The following is an 18,089-nucleotide window of genomic DNA, read 5'->3' as shown; positions in this document are numbered from 1 at the left end:
TAAAGGTTGCTTATATTTAATAGACCCTGCTTTTTTACATTGTACTGTATGAAACTGTGGTATAAAAGCACAGGGCAGGACATCACTTAAAAGAAACGCAAAATTGACTTTAACAATCTTTCTTTGAATGTTTATTACTTTACATTGATAAATTCATAATTCAGCAGAAAAATCCAATTGCTGTGATTCAATGCACTGTACACATCCTTCGTCACATCACACAGCTATCAACTGCAAAGATACAGTATGATCACACACACACACACACACACACACACACACACACACACACACACACACACACACACACACACACACACACACACACACACTCTATATCTGTCATATTATGGCATATCATTGAACATCCATTAAAATTACACGTGTTAAGCCCCTTCCTTTCATTCGGCCCAGTCAAGGTGTGTTTCTCCCACACCAGTGTTGGGGGAAAGAGGCGTGAGACCAGCTATTGGGGTTTGTTCTCCTGAGAGACTATTGCAGGTCAACTGAGAGAAGAACAAAACAGCATTTAGAAGCATTTTGATGATACTAACCATGTGCAATACTGTATGTTGCTGTAATCTGACATCAGGCTACACTTGGACAGACTTGGGCCGTGAGAAAATGTCAGTGACAAGCAGAGATGACACAGTTTAACTAGATGTGTATTTTTCTGCTAAACCAGACCCCAACTCTTACTTCATCCAGTAACTGCACATCATAGCAACCAAAAGTTCTTCTATTCCTCCTCCAGCTTCTCATCACTCACACGTCGCTGTGAGAAACTGCATCTCTGGCCGTAATCCTTTGTTGTACTTTAAGTGCAGCAACTGGGTCCGAGTCTAAATCTGGTTTGAAATGTGCAAAGTTACAGCATCAGAGCACAGCACAGTCCATTCACTAGTACCTCTGAAAGAGACGAACAGTGTTCCTGTTATGCGTCGTAATGGATGTCACATGGTAAAGTAATTAGTGGGCGTCTTTTTGAGTTTAGCGTTTATACATAAACGTTTCCTAAAGAAGGTCAACTGAGTCTCACCAGTACAAAAAGGCTTTGATTTTACAGTGACATCCCTCTTCTGCTCATGAATAGTTTTTTAGAATTTAGTTTTTTTAAAATTAGTTTTTACCACCTCAGCCAATAGTATAAAATGTCTGTAGCACTGATTGTTCTTAGCTTAATTTAAACCTTTCACTGCTTTAGTATATTGTGTGCTGTGTTTCATGGAGGACTGCACTGTCTAATACATGAAGAAAAAAAAGTTTCAAAACTTACAAAAACAATGATTTAGCCAGGCACAGTGAAACAATTACATACGTTTTCTGTATCCTCCACAATCAGCCCAGACCCCTGACTCCGTCTAATTACAGTGTATTGGGTTGGGCTTGTTTACATCCCTGGGTTTGGGGTCTGTGATTGAGTGGATTACAGCATATGCAAACGTGTCTGCTTACAGTACATAGTTCTTACATCAAGCACAAAGGAACATTGTTCTGTATTTATGAGGCAACATATGAAGTAATGTATGAACTAGCAACATGATGTCATACAACACATCCAGGCTCTGAAATCTAAATCAGATTACAAATCAAATATAAACCAACGTTGGTGACAACTTTTAAAAAATAAAAGAAATACTTTTCATTTCATGTAGAAATCAGCATTTGCACATTCGGTCAATATTAGGTCATTAACTCTGTGTTTAAGAGCAGACGTCCAGTTCTTCTTCTGTTGCGTTCACCACTACTAGCTTTCCAAGAATCATCTACTGCCCCCAGTGGTCAACGCTGCACAGTGCACAGAGGAGCTTGTAATGTGTTTTGTGAGACTACAGAGAATTAAGTGCTCAGAGTATTTTATGTTCTCAAATGCTGCACAGTTTGTTTAGCATTCTGGCTAATTTGTAGGAGTCCATAAATACGGACACGGATCTTATGCTGCACAGACGTTAAGACGTAATGTATAACATACATAATCTGCCATGGTTTGTGATGCCCCCACAACACACGGTGCTCCTGGTGCCGGCCGGCTCTGCAGTAACCTCCATGATTACGTCTGGCAGCAACAGACTCACCGATCACACACAGCCGCTCGAACTGGGAAACACACGAAGAACGTGAGACTCGGTTTGCGCTCCATTTGAATTTCACGCTGTAGCCGTCACCGACTCACCGCTGGTGAAATGCATGCCGCGTTCACAGGGTCAAATCTTCATGCCGAGCTTGGCTTTCTGTGGAAACGAGCGTGATTAAAACGGTGATTTACACTCCCGCCCCGAAAGAAGCAACAAAGGCAACTTACGATGCCAGAGGCGTGTTTGGGTTTGACGCTGTAGGAGGCCTTCTCTTTAGCCTGACGGAACGACTCCTCTGCTGCTTTTAACCTGCAGCACAACCGCTCCAGCGTTTACATTTGAGCGAAAAACAAAGAAAGAATATTACATATTTTTGCATAAGAAAGCAGGAAACAACAAGCACCTTTCCTTGAGAATGGCTTTGTTTTCTTTCTTCCACTGGTCCTTGAAATCTGACGAGAACTCGTGCCACATGCAGAAGAACGTGTTGGGTGAAACCTCCTTCTCTCCCGCCTTGGCCTTCACGGAAAAGAACACCGTGAGCTCCAGGAACCTGACAGAACATCACGGCATCAGTACCCGATAAAGCAGCACTCACATCCAGCAGGTCAATGAAAAGCACTGAAGGAGGAATCCCAGTTTAGAAAGTTACAGCTTGGGAAGGTTTCATTTCTGCATTAAAATCCCAGATAGAGCTCCATGAAATGCTCAGTGGTTGCTTTAATGCTAGGTTTTTACTTAAAATAGAAAGGTGAAGCTCGGTCTCACAGTTTGTGGGTGTTGCTGAGCTGAGCATCCAGGGTTTCCAGTTCGTTTTTAGCTAAAGGAGGAACGATTAAAACAAAAGAAAGGTCAGGAGCAAGGCTACATGCAGTACCAACACTGATACCGGGTCAGGTTCAGTACAGGTTCAGTGCACTGGGGTGAATTAAGACACAGGCCCGTTTTATTACTATACGTTTACCTTGTGTTAGGAATTCGTCCATCTTTTCTTTGAAGGGCTGCAAGTTATCCTCATCTGCAGCTTTGCAAACCTTTTCCGCTTCAGACGTACACGCTGATGAAATAAACAACACATTAATAGTCATATGCCGTCCTCGGCCATGTGGTCAAACAACCAAATGGCGCGTTTTTGTGTTTGTGTGTGTGCGTCCGCGGCACCTCTCAGGTCCTTCCTGAGGCGAGCCAGATCTTTCTGAAAGTCTTCAAACTTCATCTGTGAAGCCTGGAACAGTTCGTGAGGCTCGGGGAGAGGATACACACACGTCTCCCTGCCGGCGTCCTGATGACAGACGCACACAAACAGCGGCACGTCATGATCCTGTTACAAAAGGGATTTTTGTAGATTCTAACTGAGCTATTTGGAGGAAGCGCTCACCTCATCGAAGTGTCTGAGGTAGTAGGCCACGACGAAACAGAGAAGACTCTTCGTGCTGTCCTGCACGTGTGGACACAATGAAAGGGTCAGAGTCTCTTCATCGACTGAGATGATGGTTTCAACGTGACGCCTCTGCTCCAGTTCTACTGAATCTTTACTTCAGCTACTCACGCTGCTCTTCACGTCTTTCAGCTTGGGCAGGATGTCCAGGCTGAAGCCGTCAGCTTGGCCTCGGGTCCGGTTTCCCCCATTCATGAAGTTGCCGAAGGCCAGAACCAGACCCAGGACCTGCTTGACCGTCCTGCCGTCCTGTAGCGCCTGCAGAGAGTTGAGGGTGAGGACAGCGGACGGACATCTGACGTGGGATCCTCTCCTCCTTTACCTTGCACAGCCTCTGCAGCGTGTCCAGCTTCCTGGTTATGGACGACATGCACTCCGTGAAGCTGCACTGGAAGAGGATGCAGAAGACTCTGCCCGAGAAGTTCGGAATGAGGGAGAGCTGGTGCAAAAACCTGCAAGAAATGACAAACAGCAGCCGCTTCACCCCCACGTTCAGCATCCGGCCGTCGCTCATCGCAGCGTCTGCGTGTCAGACTCACTGCTCAGGTTTGTCCAGAGGCTTGGCGTTCTCTTTGTCCTTCGATGACTTGATGTGCTTTTCAATCTTGTCCATCTCCTCCTGCTGTGCCCTCTGTGGGAGACATGCAAGACACCGACTCCATCTACAGCCCCACGCTAATACAGTAGAAAACCGCTGCTAGACAGAACACACAAGCAGAGGTGAGTGCGTGCCGCTCACATTCTCATACAGCGCCTGCAGCGTCTCCAAGTCCACCACGGTGTTGTCCAAATTCAGGACGGCTGACAGAAAGTGAGAGAGACACAGTAACTAGATAGGAACTCCTGAATAAAAACCAGCACAGACAAATCTCACAAGTCACAGTCAAATCTCACCATGTTGGATGTCTTTCATATCGAGGTGCAGCGAGGACATGAGGATTCCAACGGCCTGGGAACGCTTGTTGTTCAGGAGCTTCACTACCTAAAATGAACCGGATGTCACATGACCTGTTACCTGAATACATGAATGTGAGGCAGCACACACAGGGACCTGCTTGGCTTTGGACTTGGTGATGGTGTCCGAAAGCGGCTGCTTCTTCTCCTTAACAGCCGTTTTGGAGAACAACTCCACAAACTCCTCGAAGTCCACGTCTGGCTCCTCGATTGTCTCCCACACCAACGAAGAAGACGCGTCCCTAAGAAGCACACGGCAGCATTTAACGCGGCGTTGCAGCTCAGCGTTAGCTGCGGTAAAAGTGGGCACGGGCTGGAAACGTCTCTGTTTACTTCTTGGTGTGCAGCTGGATCCTGGTCCAGTAGAGAGGCTTCATGGGTCGGGGCGGCTCCACCACGGCCTTCCTGGGAGGCTTCTCCTGAGTCAGACCCAGTGCATAGAGCCCCAACGGCAGAGGAGGAGGCAGGGAGCCCAGGGCCCCCGGAGGAGCCGGAGGCCCGCACGCGGACCCCGGTGGAGGTGGGGGAGGAGGAGGAGGAGGAGGCCCGCAGCCCGGAGGTGGGGGCGGAGGGGGCGGCGGGGGAGCGACGCCACCAGGCAAAGGGGGAGGAGGTGGGGGAGGAGGTGGCATTAAACCCCCTGGTAGCGGCGGAGGAGGAGGAGGAGGAGGAGGCGCGGGTACTGAGCCACCTGGTAAGGGGGGAGGAGGGGGAGGAGGGGGAGGAGGGGGAGGAGGAGGGGGAGGAGGCGCTGCTCCTCCTGCCGGGGGAAGCGGCTGCTGCTGACAGGAGCAGTGGACCCCGTCCCGCCTGGAGGGAGGCGCCGGGGCGCCGGCGTCGCCACAAGGCACTTTGAACCTAAAGCTCTCGTCCACGGGTGAGGTCTGCACCGACTTGACCTCCAGGCCGCCCAGCGAGAGCCCCGCCTCCGTCTGCAGGTGAGCGTCGCACACGGCCCTCGGCAGGCCCTCCTCCCCCCCACACTCCCTGTCCGTGGTGAGGGCGGGGGGCGTCGTACCGTCCCTGTCCAGCAGAGGGGGCTGTCGCTCCAGCTCCGCGATCTTAGTCCTGAGGTCCTCGATCGTTTGTTCCAGCTGCTGGATGACGTTCACGTGTTTCTCCTTTAGTTTTGATGAGGGGAGCACACAGTCCTCCTGCTGGTAGGATATCACAATGAGAATAACAATAACAGTAAAAAGTCGCCTGATAATGTTCTTTGAGCCAAAGAAATGAAACCTATCAATCACCTGACTTTCTTGGTTCTCCTTCTGCTGTTGCCTCAAATCCAGAGGGGCTGCGTGTTGTTCTGCAAGAATCATCAACACACGAACACATGCCTGGAACTGAATGTAATCTGTTATAATGTTAGAGATGGTTTGCCCCACAGATGATTACTCACCTTGATTGTCCTCTACAATGAGCAAAGAGTGTAGATTCAGGCAAAGATTCAAACAGGAAAAGAAAGGAGAATATGAAACACAGGTGTTTTCACAGAAACGTCCCCATCATCATCACCTGATTCTTAGAAACTAAATGAGTTCATCTAATGAATCCAACAAACATCTAGTCAAGTGGGACACATGCAGTGGATCAGATTTCGCCTCAACATCCTGCCTAAACGCTCCAGTACCTGTCTCTGTGGACCTGGGTCCGGCCTTGACTGGAGGCCAGGGGCCTTTAAACAGCTTCCCATCCAGCGGCTCCAGGGAGTGAGGTGGTTGGTTGACTGCCGCCCATGTGTAGAGCTGATCATGCTGGAGACACGGTCGTGTTCAGAGGACGTTACGGATCTGTGACGCGTCTGGAACTGGACCTACTGGAACTATAACTCACGTCGAACTTGGCCGATGCGGCGGCGGCAGCGCCGCCGACGTGGGCCGTGCTGCCGCCGAGCTGCTCCCTGAAGCAGTCGGTGAACGGCAGCAGGAGGCCCATGGCCAGGATCCGGGAGCAGAGCCTCTCCGCCTCCTCGGGCTCCTCCTGCTGCTGCTGGAGGAACAGCTTCTCGAGGAGGGTCCGGCCTAAACGGGGCAGTTTGGGTTTTTAGAAGCATCTCACCCCCCCCCCCCCATTCAGATTCCGACACCCACCTGTGAAGATGTCCTGGAGTCCACAGGAGGACCTCCTGGTGGCACAGAGGGGCTGGCTGCCTCCTCCTCCCCTGTAGCCCACCAGGTACTCTCTGGAGCCCTCGCTGTCCTCCTCCCTGCTCCTCAGCCGCCGCTCCAGCTCCTCCGTCCAGTCGGCGGAGCGGCTCAGTGACCCGGCGAGGCTCCGGGACCGCTGCCTGCGGAGCTGCTGGCCGTCAGCCGCCGCCCTGTCGGCAGAAAGTCTGTGAGCCACAACATCACTAATGCCCCCCGGACCCGCGTGCAGTGACTCCTCCCGTACCTGTGGAGGTGATGGTGGGCCCTGCGCGGGGACAGGGGGCTGTGGGACGGGGACAGGGCCGGGGAGTGTCCCGGGGAGCTCAGCTGCCTGGTGGTGGTCTTGATGTAGGAGGGGAAGATGGGAGGGTAGGGCTTGACCACGGGGCTGGAGGAGGCGGAGGAGTGGCTGGACCTGAGGAGGCGCTTGGCCAGCGTGGGGCTCTCCTGGGGCGGCAGCGGGCTGAAGGACACGTTGCTCGCCCGGCGCTGCCTGTGGGAGGGGGACGCCCCGGCGGCGGTGGAGGCGGGGGGGCCGGACTCCGAGCCGGCGCTCAGGCAGTCGTCCAGGGACTCGGCGCTGGTGCCCGAGCCCAGCGGACCCTCGCCCTCCTCGAACACGGCCCCCGAGCTCAGGCCCTCGGCCGCGTCGGGGCTTCGGCCGCGACTGTCTGCAGGCGCCTCCTCCTGGGGGGCTTCACCTCCGGCATCCTCCTCCACCTCCCCCGGGAGCTTTCCTGCACTGTCAAACGTGTGACCAGGGAGGCTGTTACCCCCGGTCGTCATGGCGACGGGGCTGACAGCTGCCTCCCCTTTAGTAGCCATGGCGACGGCTGTGTGAGGGGGGTGCAGGTCTTTTGTGCCCGCGGCTGCACAAAGCAGGGCTTCTCTCTCCAGCTCCCCCTGCTCCTCCACCGCCTCCTCCCTCTCCTCCACCTCTGCGTGGAACGGGAGGTGCGGAGTGGGAGTGGGAGGCGGGTCCGCATGGCTGTCGGAACCGGAATCCTTCTCCGCCTCCAGGAACGACAGGGCGTCCGAGCCCAGTTCTAGCTCGGGGGTCAGGTCGAGCGCCTCGCGAGGAGCCACTCTGACCGCGCCGTTGCTCTGCTTCCTCCCCCCCTCCCCTCCTCCCCAGCCCGGCTCCCGCTCCCCCTCCTCCTGCGCCTCCGCGATCGCGTGGACTCCCCCGTGCAGCTGCTGGTGCTGCAGCCGGATGGCGAGCTGGATGTCGGCGAGCAGGTCCTCGTGGTCGGCGGCCGAGTGGAAGCTGTAGATGTCGGTGTCGGAGCCCGAGCTCCCCCCCTTCTGCCCCCCGTCCTCGGCGGGGGAGGTCGCTGCCGTGGAGGCTCTGCGCGGCGCCTCCGGCTCCCGCTCCCCCGCGCCTCCTGCTCCCCGCTCCTGCCGGCTCTCGGGGTCGGCAGCCTCGGTCTCCCAGTGGCCCAGCTCGTCTGCAGACAGGTCCGGTGTTTTGGTGCTGTCCAGTTCCTCGTGCTGGGACGCTAAGACGTCCTCCTTGGACCCGGTCACTGATGAACACACGTCCCCTTTCCCTTTCAGGTTGCTCTTCCTCTTGCGGATGGAGAAAACCGAGGACTTGGACTCGGACTTGTTTTTCTTCTTGCCTGGACCGGTGCCATGCAGCCCCCCTCCTCCTCCGTTGATGCCTTTACCTCCATGTTTCCCGTGGAGCCTCTTCCCCCCCTTCCTAGCGCCGTCGCCTCCTCCTTCCCTCCAGCCTTCGTCCAGCGAGGGGTAGCTTCCATTACCCGATGCTGCGGCCGCTTTCTTCTGCTTCGCCTCCTGGTTGCCCATGTTGATGGAGCGCGCGTGATGGCTGCCCGCCTCCCTCAGGTCATGCCGGGGAGTGATGCTCCAGCCTGGAGCAGTGTTTTGACGGAGGGTGCAGTAGAATTTGTGGCCTAATCTGTGGATGCAGGTCTGTGGGAGGAGGAGTAGCTGCTGCTGCTGATGTTGTTTTTTTTTTTTTTTCAGTCTACGTCGCGTGACGAGCTTCCTCGTTGTTTTCCGGTGACGAAAGCTGGCGTGGCAGTGATGCTGGCGCTGATGCAGGAGACACACGACCCCCTCCTTTCCTTACCCCGTCTCACCCCCCTCCTCTCCGTCTGATGAAAGGACGCAGGCACTGCATGCTCGACGCACTGGGAGTGATGGGGAGCTACTGGGAGAGGACCAGGAAACACATCAGCTGGGAAAAAAAGAGCAGAGGAGAAACGATGCTGCTGCCTGTAATCGAATGTGTGCGTCTACCTCACCACATTTCCCATGATTCCCACGCCTGTGCATACATTACCCATGATGCTGTGTTGACTCTTTTAAAGGGGCATTTCATCAAGCTCTCTGTCGCTGCACGTTGCTGGTTCTGCATTTATTTCTTCTAGTTTTTCTTTTTCTTTATTAAAATTTAGTTGTGATCATACATGTGTCATTGTTCTACAGCTTAGAGTTATTGCTTTGTTATTAGCTTTGTTCGTTTATTCTGAAAAATAAAAAGTATTATTAGGAGGAGCATGTATTGACATATGCATATACATGTAAATGCACATGTTTCATTTCACAGTTTTATTAAAAAGCAGAAATAATTTTGAACAGACGTGATGTTATCTTTTTCTTCTCTCACAAACCAGATTATTCTCATCAGGTGTGAAGTGCAGCACAAATTCAGGTCACAAACAACGATAAAAACATTACTTACACTTTTAACACGCATCAAGTTTGAATATTTAAGGGCATGAAGTCGCCCATTTAACAACATTGTTTGCTTTAATCAAAGTCCAATGAATAATTCATCAGTTTCCTCTGAAGCCACTAGAGGGCGCTAGCGGACACTTTTTGCGCAGACCTACTCTTAACGTTGCCTCAGTAAAACTGTATATTGGCCCGTTACATATTGATCATATTCAGCAACATTTCAATGTGTTAGACATGTAATTTCTTTTATTAATCTTCGACTCATATACTGCACATGTGAACATCAGTGCAGGAAAGCGTCAGCGACGCCGAGTGACACACAACAACAAAACAACAAACACAAAGTGCAAAGTTGAGTACTAGTATTGAGTCATATTTGCACACGGGGGGTCACGCTTAGAGCTTCTCATGTCATCACGGGTATTGATTTTTGGGGCTGAATAAAAGAACGAGGGGCCATAGACAGTCTGAATATCCTCTCTGGGCTGCGCGTTTTCACTCCAGCTGCTGAGATGCTGTTGCTCGGACACGCAGCCGGCGCCGCTCCGCAACGACCCCCTCACGTCTCCGACGAGTTCCGATCCGCTCCCCCCGAAGGCCGAGGCGTCTTCCCCGCCTACGCCGGGTCCTTTTTCCGGAACGCCGCTCCCTGCCTCTGATGGAAGTGCGGCTTGTTCTTCTTCTGCTTCCACTGGCACATCAGGATGTCTCGGAAGGTGGTGCGGAAGGTCTTGTTGCACAGCGCGTAGCACATGGGGTTGACCGTGCTGTTGACGTAGCACAGCCAGTAGCCCAGAGCCCACAGGGTTCCGGGGATGCAGTCCTGGCAGAAGGTGTTGACCAGCACCATGATGTTGTACGGCAGCCACGTGGTGACGAAGGCCAACAGGATGGCGCTGAGCGTCCGCGCCGCCTTCTTCTCGTTCGCCTTCTTCTCGTTCTTGCGTTTGTTGATCTCGGTCTTGGCTTTGGACGCGAAGCGCTTGGCCATGGCCGCTTCCTTGATGGATATGGCGCCTTGCGATTGGTCCACAGCGGACGCGGGCGCTGACCTCGGCGGCGGCTGATCCTTCTTAGGCGTCTTATCTACGGACAGGTAGATGCACGTTAGTCATTTATTTGAAGCCTAAAGGCTATTTAACCCTTCGCTACCCAGTAGTGCAGCCGTTCCCAACCTGCCGGAGGCCTCAGAGTGTCGGTTCCATCGCCCTCGTCCTCCGAGCCGCCGCCGGCGTCGTTGTTGTTTAAGCTGTCACAGCTGCTCTCTCTCGCCACCTGCGTCTTCGGGGCGCGCCGGCCCGGCAGCAGGGACGCGAGCCGGAGGCAGAACCTTCCCCCCGGCGCGGCCTCGTTCTCCTTGTTGTTCCTGTCTGAATCCTGCTGATTCAGCTCGTAGCTGCTGCAGCTCTGGGAGCTGGTCTGGCGCAGCATGGCCGACGAGCTCTTGCGGCTCCCGGCGGCGCCGCCGCTGGAGCTCTGAGCCGGGCTCGGGCCGGCGCCCGCCCCAGAACCCTTGAGGCCTTGCACGTCTTTGGCTCGCTTCTCCGTCTCCTGGTAGATCTTCCAGAACAGGAAGGTCATGATGGTCACGGGCAAGTAGAAGGCGGCGATGGCGGTGCAGAACGTGATGATGGGCTCGGACAGGAACTGGATGTAGCACTCGTCGGGCTGAACCGTCCGCTCGCCTACAATGTACTGCCAGAACAGGATGGCAGGGGCCCAGAGGATGAAGGAGATGGACCAAGCCAGTCCGATCATAGTCATGGCCCTTTTGGTGGTTCTCTTGGCCCGATAGGTCAAAGGTCTGGTCACAGAGAAATACCTGAGGAAAGACAGGAAATGAGCACCTGCAGGCTTCAAAAAAATAACTAGGAGTCTGTCAGAACCTGTCGAAGCTGATGACCAGCAGGTTCATGACCGACGCGTTGCTGGCCACGTAGTCGATGGCGAGCCACAGGTCGCAGACCACGGGCCCCAGCGCCCACTGGTCCATGATGATGTAGGTGGTGTAGAGGTTCATGGACAGCGTGCCAATGGTGAGGTCAGCGAAGGCCAGGCTCAGCAGGTAGTAGTTGTTCACCGTCTTCAGCGCCTTGTTTATCTTGAAGGACACCAGCACCAGGATGTTGCCGACAACCGTGACCAGAGAGAGCGAACCCGTGAGGAAGACGATGATGATGACCTGGGGTTGAGAAGACGGCAACTCATTGGAGCCTTCATCCGCGGCCAGGGTGCTTTTTCTTGTGGACACGTCGTTACCTGCCAGATGCTGTGTCCTCCCAGCGGATCAAACTCCGCCTCTGAGCTGTTAGACGGCGACTCGCTGAAGTTTCCTGCGTGGACGGAGACGTTGCGCTGCTTCCAGAGAGCGACGCTGTCAGAGAGTTCGGCCATGTCCTGGTGGGAGTCTGAAGACGTGGGGAGACGCTCAGATCACAAGATTCTACTGTGTGTGTGTGTGTGTGTGTGTGTATATGTGTGTGTGTGTGTGTGTGCGCGCGTGTGTGCGCATGTGTGCGCATGTGCGTGTGTGTGTGTGTCTGTGTGTGTGTGTGCGTGCGTGTGTATGTGTGTGTGTGCGTGTGTGTGTATGTGTGTGCGTGTGCGTGTGTGTGTGTGTGTGTGTATGTGTGTGCGTGTGCGTGTGTGTGTGTGTGTGTGTGTGTGTGTGTGTGTGTGTGTGCGTGTGTGCGTGTGTGCGTGTGTGTGTGTGTGTGTGTGTGTGCGTGCGTGTGTGCACGCCCTGGATGCCAGGATGTGACGTCGCAGCTCCACATACCAAGCGAACCGTGGACACGAGCCGAGCTGGAGGTCAGATTCATGATGAGCGATGGGAACCTGGCAACAACCACAAAAACACGCGTTTGGTTCATGACTGTAACTACGGACAGAGGCACAGATGTGCAGGAGGTCCAGAGGTGCACTCATGTAACATAGACACATATTGTACAAAAGGTGCTGCTCACTCCCGGCTCCTTGCATTGCTGATTCTGACATAGATTAGCATAGCCTGTAAAGAATAGGTGACATTACTACTACAGGCTGTACTAATTAAAGCCAGAACCATCACACAGACGCAGGCGATGAAAGGACGGTTGGACCTTCATGGAGAACAAACACAGGAGAACAGACACTGAATGAATGGTAAATGAAACAAAACATCAGTAAAAAAGTCATTATTTCAAACTTTATCATTATTCTCCACATTACTCCAGAGAGGAACCCGCCGGTCCTTCGCTCTGGAGGACGGCTCCTCTTTTCAGGGGGGATTTAAAATAGCGGGCGCATTCCAGCGCAGGCGTCACTAAGTCACTCTAACTGTTGTGGCTGTCGGGGCCGAGCGCTGAGCGGATCCTTCGCGCCGCTGCTTCAGCGTCAGTGATGGGGGACAAGAATCCACAGCGCTCCTTCAACGCACAGATACCTTGTCAAGTCGGGCCAAAGACAACAGGAGGCTGGAGCGGGCGCGTCAGACAAATTGAGTGGATCACTTCCAGGTGGACTCTTTTTGGAGATGAATTCCTCCTTCGGCTCTTATTTATACGACGCCTGCTTCGGTTGTGTTGCTACAGGAGGATGACTTTAATCTTCCATTAAAACACTTTAGGAACAGCATGACTAGAGCAATAACAATAACTCTTGTGTACCCTGGGTGTATAAAAGTACTCTATACTAGTATTGGGATGGACAAATATGGAAATGCCACTTTGTTGCAGGTTGAACTAACACCATCTGCACACGTTAACGTGCTAATAATACATTTACAAATAATATGTAGGTGCAGCATTTCAAACACTCCTCATTTGCTGTAAATATTAAAATGTAAATACTACTATATATTTAAATATATAAGTAAATATTACTATATAAATAGTAAAATAAAAAACAGAGGAACACGTTTTACAAAACCTACAAACACCTTGCCGTCGAATGAACATTCAAAGTATTGCTCTGCAAATCATTATCATCCGATACTGGATGAAAGGCAGCAGGTGTGTTATTGAGTTTTATGTGTCAGAAACAGACAGAGAGAAAAGAGATTCACTCAGTGCATCATTATTCGACTGAGGTCGCAGCAGGATCATCGCATTACAAGCATTTATTGAAGGAGCAACGGTTCTGTACAGATGTGTTGAGGCCGAGGACTCAGATGAAGCGCGTTCTGACAACACACTTTCATATTAACATAGATATGTATAACATGCACTAGATTCTTGTGCTGCATTACAGGAATGTCTTTTGTTGGTAGTTATTACCATCTGTCTCCACTTAAGCCAAGCCTGCATTTTATTGCATATTATCAAATAGGCCTCTTTATGGGTGACAGACGTGAGTTATGATAAGTTCAGCTGCATATTTGAGTCCATGCAGTAGTTCATCCATGTCTCAAGAACTCCGGTTTCCTATTTACGCTGTTGAACGCTTTTAAAACCTAATAATAAGACTGTAAAGGAAATTATTAAATACTTTGTCCTGGACATTTTTCTCCAATTATCTGGACTGTATCTGACTCTATGTGTTTACTTAACTAATGATATTTGCCAGCGTCATTAAATTGCCAACTAACAGCTATTTGCTCCCAGTTGTGTATTCGTGTTTTGTGCGCGTGAGAGTCAGCATGAACTCACCCGTCCCCTCCGCTCTCCTGCTTCTCGCTGGGAGGCTCAGCTCGGATCGCTCAGCATGCTTCTGCCTCCGACCGCTGTGTTGATCTGTGACGGGAGCCTCCAGCTCCGCCTTTGACAGCTGCTCTGCAGCGGAGCAGCTCACATTTAGAGCCTCGCACGCTTCAGGAGGAGTGAACCGGGGGCCGGGAGCGTCGGGACGCGACAGAAAACCCGCTGCTGTGTGATGAGCCAACACAACACCTATAGAGAGTGTCCATATGATCCTATTGGAAGAATTCAGCACAGCAGGAACCCCTTGAAATTAGTTTAGCTAATTAATTGGTGACTGTTAATGTTTTTGTGTTTTTCTTCAAAACCTGAATTTCTTGCCTTCATCAGTCTATAACAAGAGATTCATAAATGAATAAGTGAATTTCACCCTCCTCATGCTGAGATCGGAGGTTTTTTTCAGTACGACTAAAAGCTCCAGGCTCGTCTTCAGGTTTGCTGTGTGCAGGACTTTACTCCAGGGATAAATGTATCAGGAGGATGGTGAAGTGAGCCTGACCCAAGGCCTCGCACGACACCTGGCTGGACTCAAGGGCTCATTTTAAGTCCAATAATATTGCAATTAGGACCTATTTTAATTCTTCAATAAAAAAGCACAAAGCCCGGTGCTTACGCGGCGCTCAGGCCCTCGCTGTCACAGCTGCAGCTGTCTGAGGAGAGCCCCATCCAGCTACAGAGGCTGATGTAGGGTCATAATGCAGAGAGACTGGCCAAGACCTGATGCATGAAGGGACACAGTGGGTCTGCACTTTAAAGCTACAGTATAAGGACACAGAGTGAGAATATTCCCTCTTCACAAGTTAATAAATAAAGTTTTATTCTCAAAATCATGCAAATCCATGGATTCATCATAGACTCAGTTCCTCTTTCCACAGTTATGTCCTCATCAGTAGACATGACAACACTTTGTGTGGCAAACATTCTTCCTCTGTGGTAAATATGGAAAATATGTATTTGTTTTTACAGGAGCCGTGACGCTGCACTGTGTGAGCTGGTATTGCAATATTAAAAAAAACAAAACATAGGCATGACATCGGCATGGTATAATGCATTAGTACATATCACCCACACGGCTTGGTTGCAACTGTTACATCCATTGCGTAATCATACTCGTACATGCATCCTCACCTACTGTAACACTAAAGGCGCAATCAGCTCTGTAGCAGCAGAAATAAGAGGAACTAGCAGAACATCACGTTCTCCACCGGCTGCGTCGCAAAAGTACAAACAAAAGTGCATCCTCCTCCTCATCAGGCTCCAAAAGATTCCACATTTAACAAGACGTCATGAAACCTATTGTGTGTAAAGGTTTGGCCGAGGGCAGAGTCGGCTTCATTCACGTGGCGGTGAGCGTTAGCCTGCATGTGTGGAGTGGTGGAGCCAGTAGCATCACATATTGCACCTTTAAGATCAGGTGATGAACCAACGGAGCTTTGTTTCTTTATTGTCTCCTATAAGGACATAAAAATAAATAGATACTAAATCAATACCTACAGAGTTTTATTTACATACGAGACAACGTGAAGCAAGCGCTCATGTGGGGGGTCAGTCGTCCCACGCGGGGCTATTGCTTGGGCTTAAACCTAAAGAGCCTGTTACTCAAAGTAGAGGAAATGTAGGGATTAAATAAAATGAAGCCCACAGTACGAGTACATAATTATACTTCATTTGTTTTAAATAATCCTAATAAACAACTGATGGGTGACAGATTTTGTGCAGTTTTTATACATAGTCATTCATCCTGAACAGTAGACATGCAATGGCATCGTGTGATATAGTCTGTTGGGGAAGATCTGTACAAAGAGAGTAAAAGAGTGTCTGCTGTGTCCGAAACCAAAAAATTAAATGACAGTAAACAATTCTGTTCCTCTCAATACTAAGAAATGTACTTGTAAGAAAAGAGAAATGAAGTAAACATACTGCAGTGGTAGCTATACTTTAAATAGATCATTTAGGTTTTTTTACTAGCATTTATTCCACTCTGTACAGGGCTGAGGCTTTTATTTTGGTGAGCAGGCGCGTTTAGACAGTAAACACAGTAATGGGACGGGACGATGCAACGATGCGCTGCCGCAGAGGCCTCTGCTCCGCGCCGGCTGTTATTGCATGAGGCAGAATGTGTACAGTATGTGTGTCTGCAGCAGAGTGTAGAAGCTAAGCGACTCGTCAGCATCGCGACGTGGCCGTCAGGTCAGTTGCCCCAGACATACCCTCAGCAGCACCCACGCCCCCCCTCCCCCCACTGGGTCCTGCTGATGCAGCGTTCCTCCACCGCCAGCTGCAGGTCCTCACATCCCTCTCCAGCTTGCATAGCTCGTCCCTGCTTAGTAAGGCACTGTACCCTCCTGCCCCCGCTTCCACCCAGTCGCCCTCAGTCGTCACGGAGCAAACATGAGTGTCTGGTCTCAGCGATGGAGACATCACATGGGATGTAAAATCAAAATGAAGGAATTACTGGGGAAATTTTAGGGCAATCTGATGTGTGATATGTGTCCACTTCTAGTATTCTGCAGCAGGACATGACTCTGCTTTTGGGTGAAATAGATTAAACAGACGTTCATTTCCATCGATATTAACAATAACATTCATCCGTTTTGTGAGAGGAATTGGAGGGACGTTTGTTGTATTTATTTAGGCTGACGACACCCGCGACACGTCCACATCAAGGTCACGCTGCTAACGATAAGAAGCCCTTCACGCACAGTGTTGGCATGTACAGGGTGTGGACACACAACTGCCCAACGTCCGGAGGCTGCAGGTGCTCGCCTTTTTGTTTTCTGCTTCACATTTGCTAGAAAAAAAAAGAAAAAGTTCCCTTTGAGTTGTTTGACAGTCTTAAAGTCTGGTGATGGAAGCTTGGAAAGGCTCAGATTGATCACACGGCTGTGTTGGACCGCAGCAGGTTATGGAGGCGGCGTTGTGTCCAACCCCTGTACGTACATGCAGCGTGCACTGTGCACATAAAAAGTCGTGAACCTCATCATTCTAACGTCTCTTCCTTCACCTCACTCTCCTCCTCTGCATCTTAGGGTCCCGCTTCCATATTTCTTTGTATTTTTTGCTCGTTAGATGTCAACGTAAATAAAGTGAAGCAAAGAAAAGTGGGAGCCAAAGACCTTAGCGTGCCATCAGTCAAATACTGTACAGCGTATACTCTTATATGGGGTTTATGTACAATGTCTTCGAAGCATTCCAAAGGTGGGTGCAGAACCGTAACGGGACTGGAAGCGGAGCGTGGGCGTCCCGTCCGAGGCTCTGCTTTGAGAGCTGTGGGAGAGGTTGGAGGGCTGAGCGGAGACAGGGTGGGCTGGAGGGCCTCGGGCACGTTCCAGTACAAAAGGCAGGAGAACCCATCAGTTGAGCTGGTCCTCGTATTGTTTCCGGAAGCAGTCGCCTGCGGGGAAGAACTCCCAGCAACGCTCCTGGTACATCTTCCACACGTAAGACTCCTTCGAGACACAGGACAGGGGAGTGTTACACTGCAAAGGACAGTAAAACAGTGGGGGAAGCCTGTCATGGTGGCTTACCTGGCCGGTGTGCTCTGTTTCATCTTTGTTGATCAGATACATCACAAAGAATCTGAAACGCAAACACACGGTCACGGCGAAGCTCAGGCCTTTATTCCGATGCAAAGCTCCGACAGCGAGGCTGCACTGAGGTCAAACACACCCACACACGCAGTCCAGAGGTACTCACAGGTAGTTGGCGAGGTTGTGCTCCTGTAGCGTGTGCGTTTCAAAGCCATGTGGCACCGTGTCGAAATAATCGTTCCCTATTCCGCAGATGAAGCATTTGGTCTGAAAGGGAGAGAGAGGGAATCAGAGTGAGTAACTACAATCCAACTAATCATGTAAAACACACAGTGATGCATAGTTTATTACTGTGAATAGTGGGAAAACATGGTGTGTGTGTGTGTGTGTGTGTGTGTGTGTGTGTGTGTGTGTGTGTGTGTGTGTGTGTGTGTGTTTACCTCCATGTCTTCTTTCACCTGTTCCTGCTGATCCCTCAACTCTCCAAACGCATCAATGATCAAGCCTTGGAATTAAAAACAGCATTAAACAGATGGTGTGAGGCTTAAACAGACTTTATT

The 18,089-nt window shown here is 51.0% G+C and overlaps 3 protein-coding genes across 20 annotated transcripts in view; all 3 read right to left on the bottom strand.

Moving 5' to 3' along the window:
• Positions 1-103: 103 nt before the first annotated feature.
• Positions 104-9,155, bottom strand: fmn2b (formin 2b). Of its 2 annotated transcripts, none has more exons than XM_029134632.3 (21): positions 6,859-9,155; positions 6,558-6,784; positions 6,301-6,488; positions 6,098-6,221; positions 5,867-5,878; positions 5,715-5,773; positions 4,801-5,624; positions 4,565-4,709; positions 4,408-4,495; positions 4,253-4,314; positions 4,053-4,144; positions 3,836-3,965; positions 3,625-3,771; positions 3,454-3,513; positions 3,237-3,357; positions 3,040-3,132; positions 2,844-2,895; positions 2,479-2,628; positions 2,303-2,384; positions 2,174-2,231; positions 104-2,097 (listed from the first exon to the last, which is right to left on the bottom strand). In XM_029134632.3, the coding sequence occupies exons 1-20, from the start codon at positions 8,424-8,426 to the stop codon at positions 2,205-2,207; spliced, it is 4,251 nt and encodes a 1,416-aa protein (XP_028990465.1). In that variant the 5' UTR covers positions 8,427-9,155; the 3' UTR covers positions 104-2,097; positions 2,174-2,204. The 2 variants fall into 2 exon arrangements, with proteins under 2 accessions (XP_028990465.1, XP_055360544.1); XM_055504569.1 differs by having other exon boundaries at positions 4,801-5,621.
• A 42-nt stretch (positions 9,156-9,197) lies between these two features.
• On the bottom strand, positions 9,198-14,061 carry chrm3b (cholinergic receptor, muscarinic 3b). Of its 2 annotated transcripts, XM_041068496.2 has the most exons (6): positions 13,952-14,061; positions 12,103-12,161; positions 11,583-11,731; positions 11,210-11,505; positions 10,499-11,145; positions 9,198-10,409 (listed from the first exon to the last, which is right to left on the bottom strand). In XM_041068496.2, exons 2-6 carry the CDS (start codon positions 12,143-12,145, stop codon positions 9,940-9,942), a joined length of 1,605 nt encoding a protein of 534 aa, XP_040924430.1. In that variant the 5' UTR covers positions 12,146-12,161; positions 13,952-14,061; the 3' UTR covers positions 9,198-9,939. The 2 variants fall into 2 exon arrangements, with proteins under 2 accessions (XP_040924430.1, XP_028990466.2); XM_029134633.3 differs by lacking the exon at positions 13,952-14,061 and having other exon boundaries at positions 12,103-12,304.
• Positions 14,062-14,791: 730 nt separating this feature from the next.
• Positions 14,792-18,089, bottom strand: part of ryr2a (ryanodine receptor 2a (cardiac)) — a 60,272-nt gene continuing 56,974 nt past the window's right edge. For all 16 annotated transcript variants that reach the window (XM_055504169.1, XM_055504173.1, XM_055504171.1 and 13 more), the window contains 4 exons: positions 17,970-18,034; positions 17,696-17,796; positions 17,527-17,578; positions 14,792-17,448 (listed from right to left, as the gene is read on the bottom strand). In XM_055504169.1, coding sequence (XP_055360144.1) covers positions 17,353-17,448; positions 17,527-17,578; positions 17,696-17,796; positions 17,970-18,034 — 314 coding nt within the window. In that variant the 3' untranslated portion in view covers positions 14,792-17,352. The remainder of the gene's footprint in view (positions 17,449-17,526; positions 17,579-17,695; positions 17,797-17,969; positions 18,035-18,089) is intronic.

Source organism: Betta splendens, chromosome 19 (genome assembly GCF_900634795.4).
Source record: "Betta splendens chromosome 19, fBetSpl5.4, whole genome shotgun sequence".
Taxonomy (NCBI): Eukaryota; Metazoa; Chordata; class Actinopteri; order Anabantiformes; family Osphronemidae; genus Betta; species Betta splendens.
Note: the sequence above shows the minus strand (reverse complement) of the source record. Positions and strands in the feature narration are given on the sequence as shown.

Coding starts and splice junctions, on each gene's coding strand:
- fmn2b (XM_029134632.3), bottom strand. CDS start 8,426: ATGGGCAACCAGGAGGCGAAGCAGAAGAAAGCGGCCGCAGCATCGGGT. Junction 5,625..5,714: donor AGGAGAACCAAGAAAGTCAG/GTGATTGATAGG, acceptor ATATCCTACCAG/CAGGAGGACTGTGTGCTCCC. Junction 3,966..4,052: donor CCTCTGGACAAACCTGAGCA/GTGAGTCTGACA, acceptor CATTTCTTGCAG/GTTTTTGCACCAGCTCTCCC.
- chrm3b (XM_029134633.3), bottom strand. CDS start 12,196: ATGAACCAAACGCGTGTTTTTGTGGTTGTTGCCAGGTTCCCATCGCTC. Junction 11,732..12,102: donor TCGTGTCCACGGTTCGCTTG/GTATGTGGAGCT, acceptor CCACGTCTTCAG/ACTCCCACCAGGACATGGCC. Junction 10,410..10,498: donor CACTCTGAGGCCTCCGGCAG/GTTGGGAACGGC, acceptor ACCTGTCCGTAG/ATAAGACGCCTAAGAAGGAT.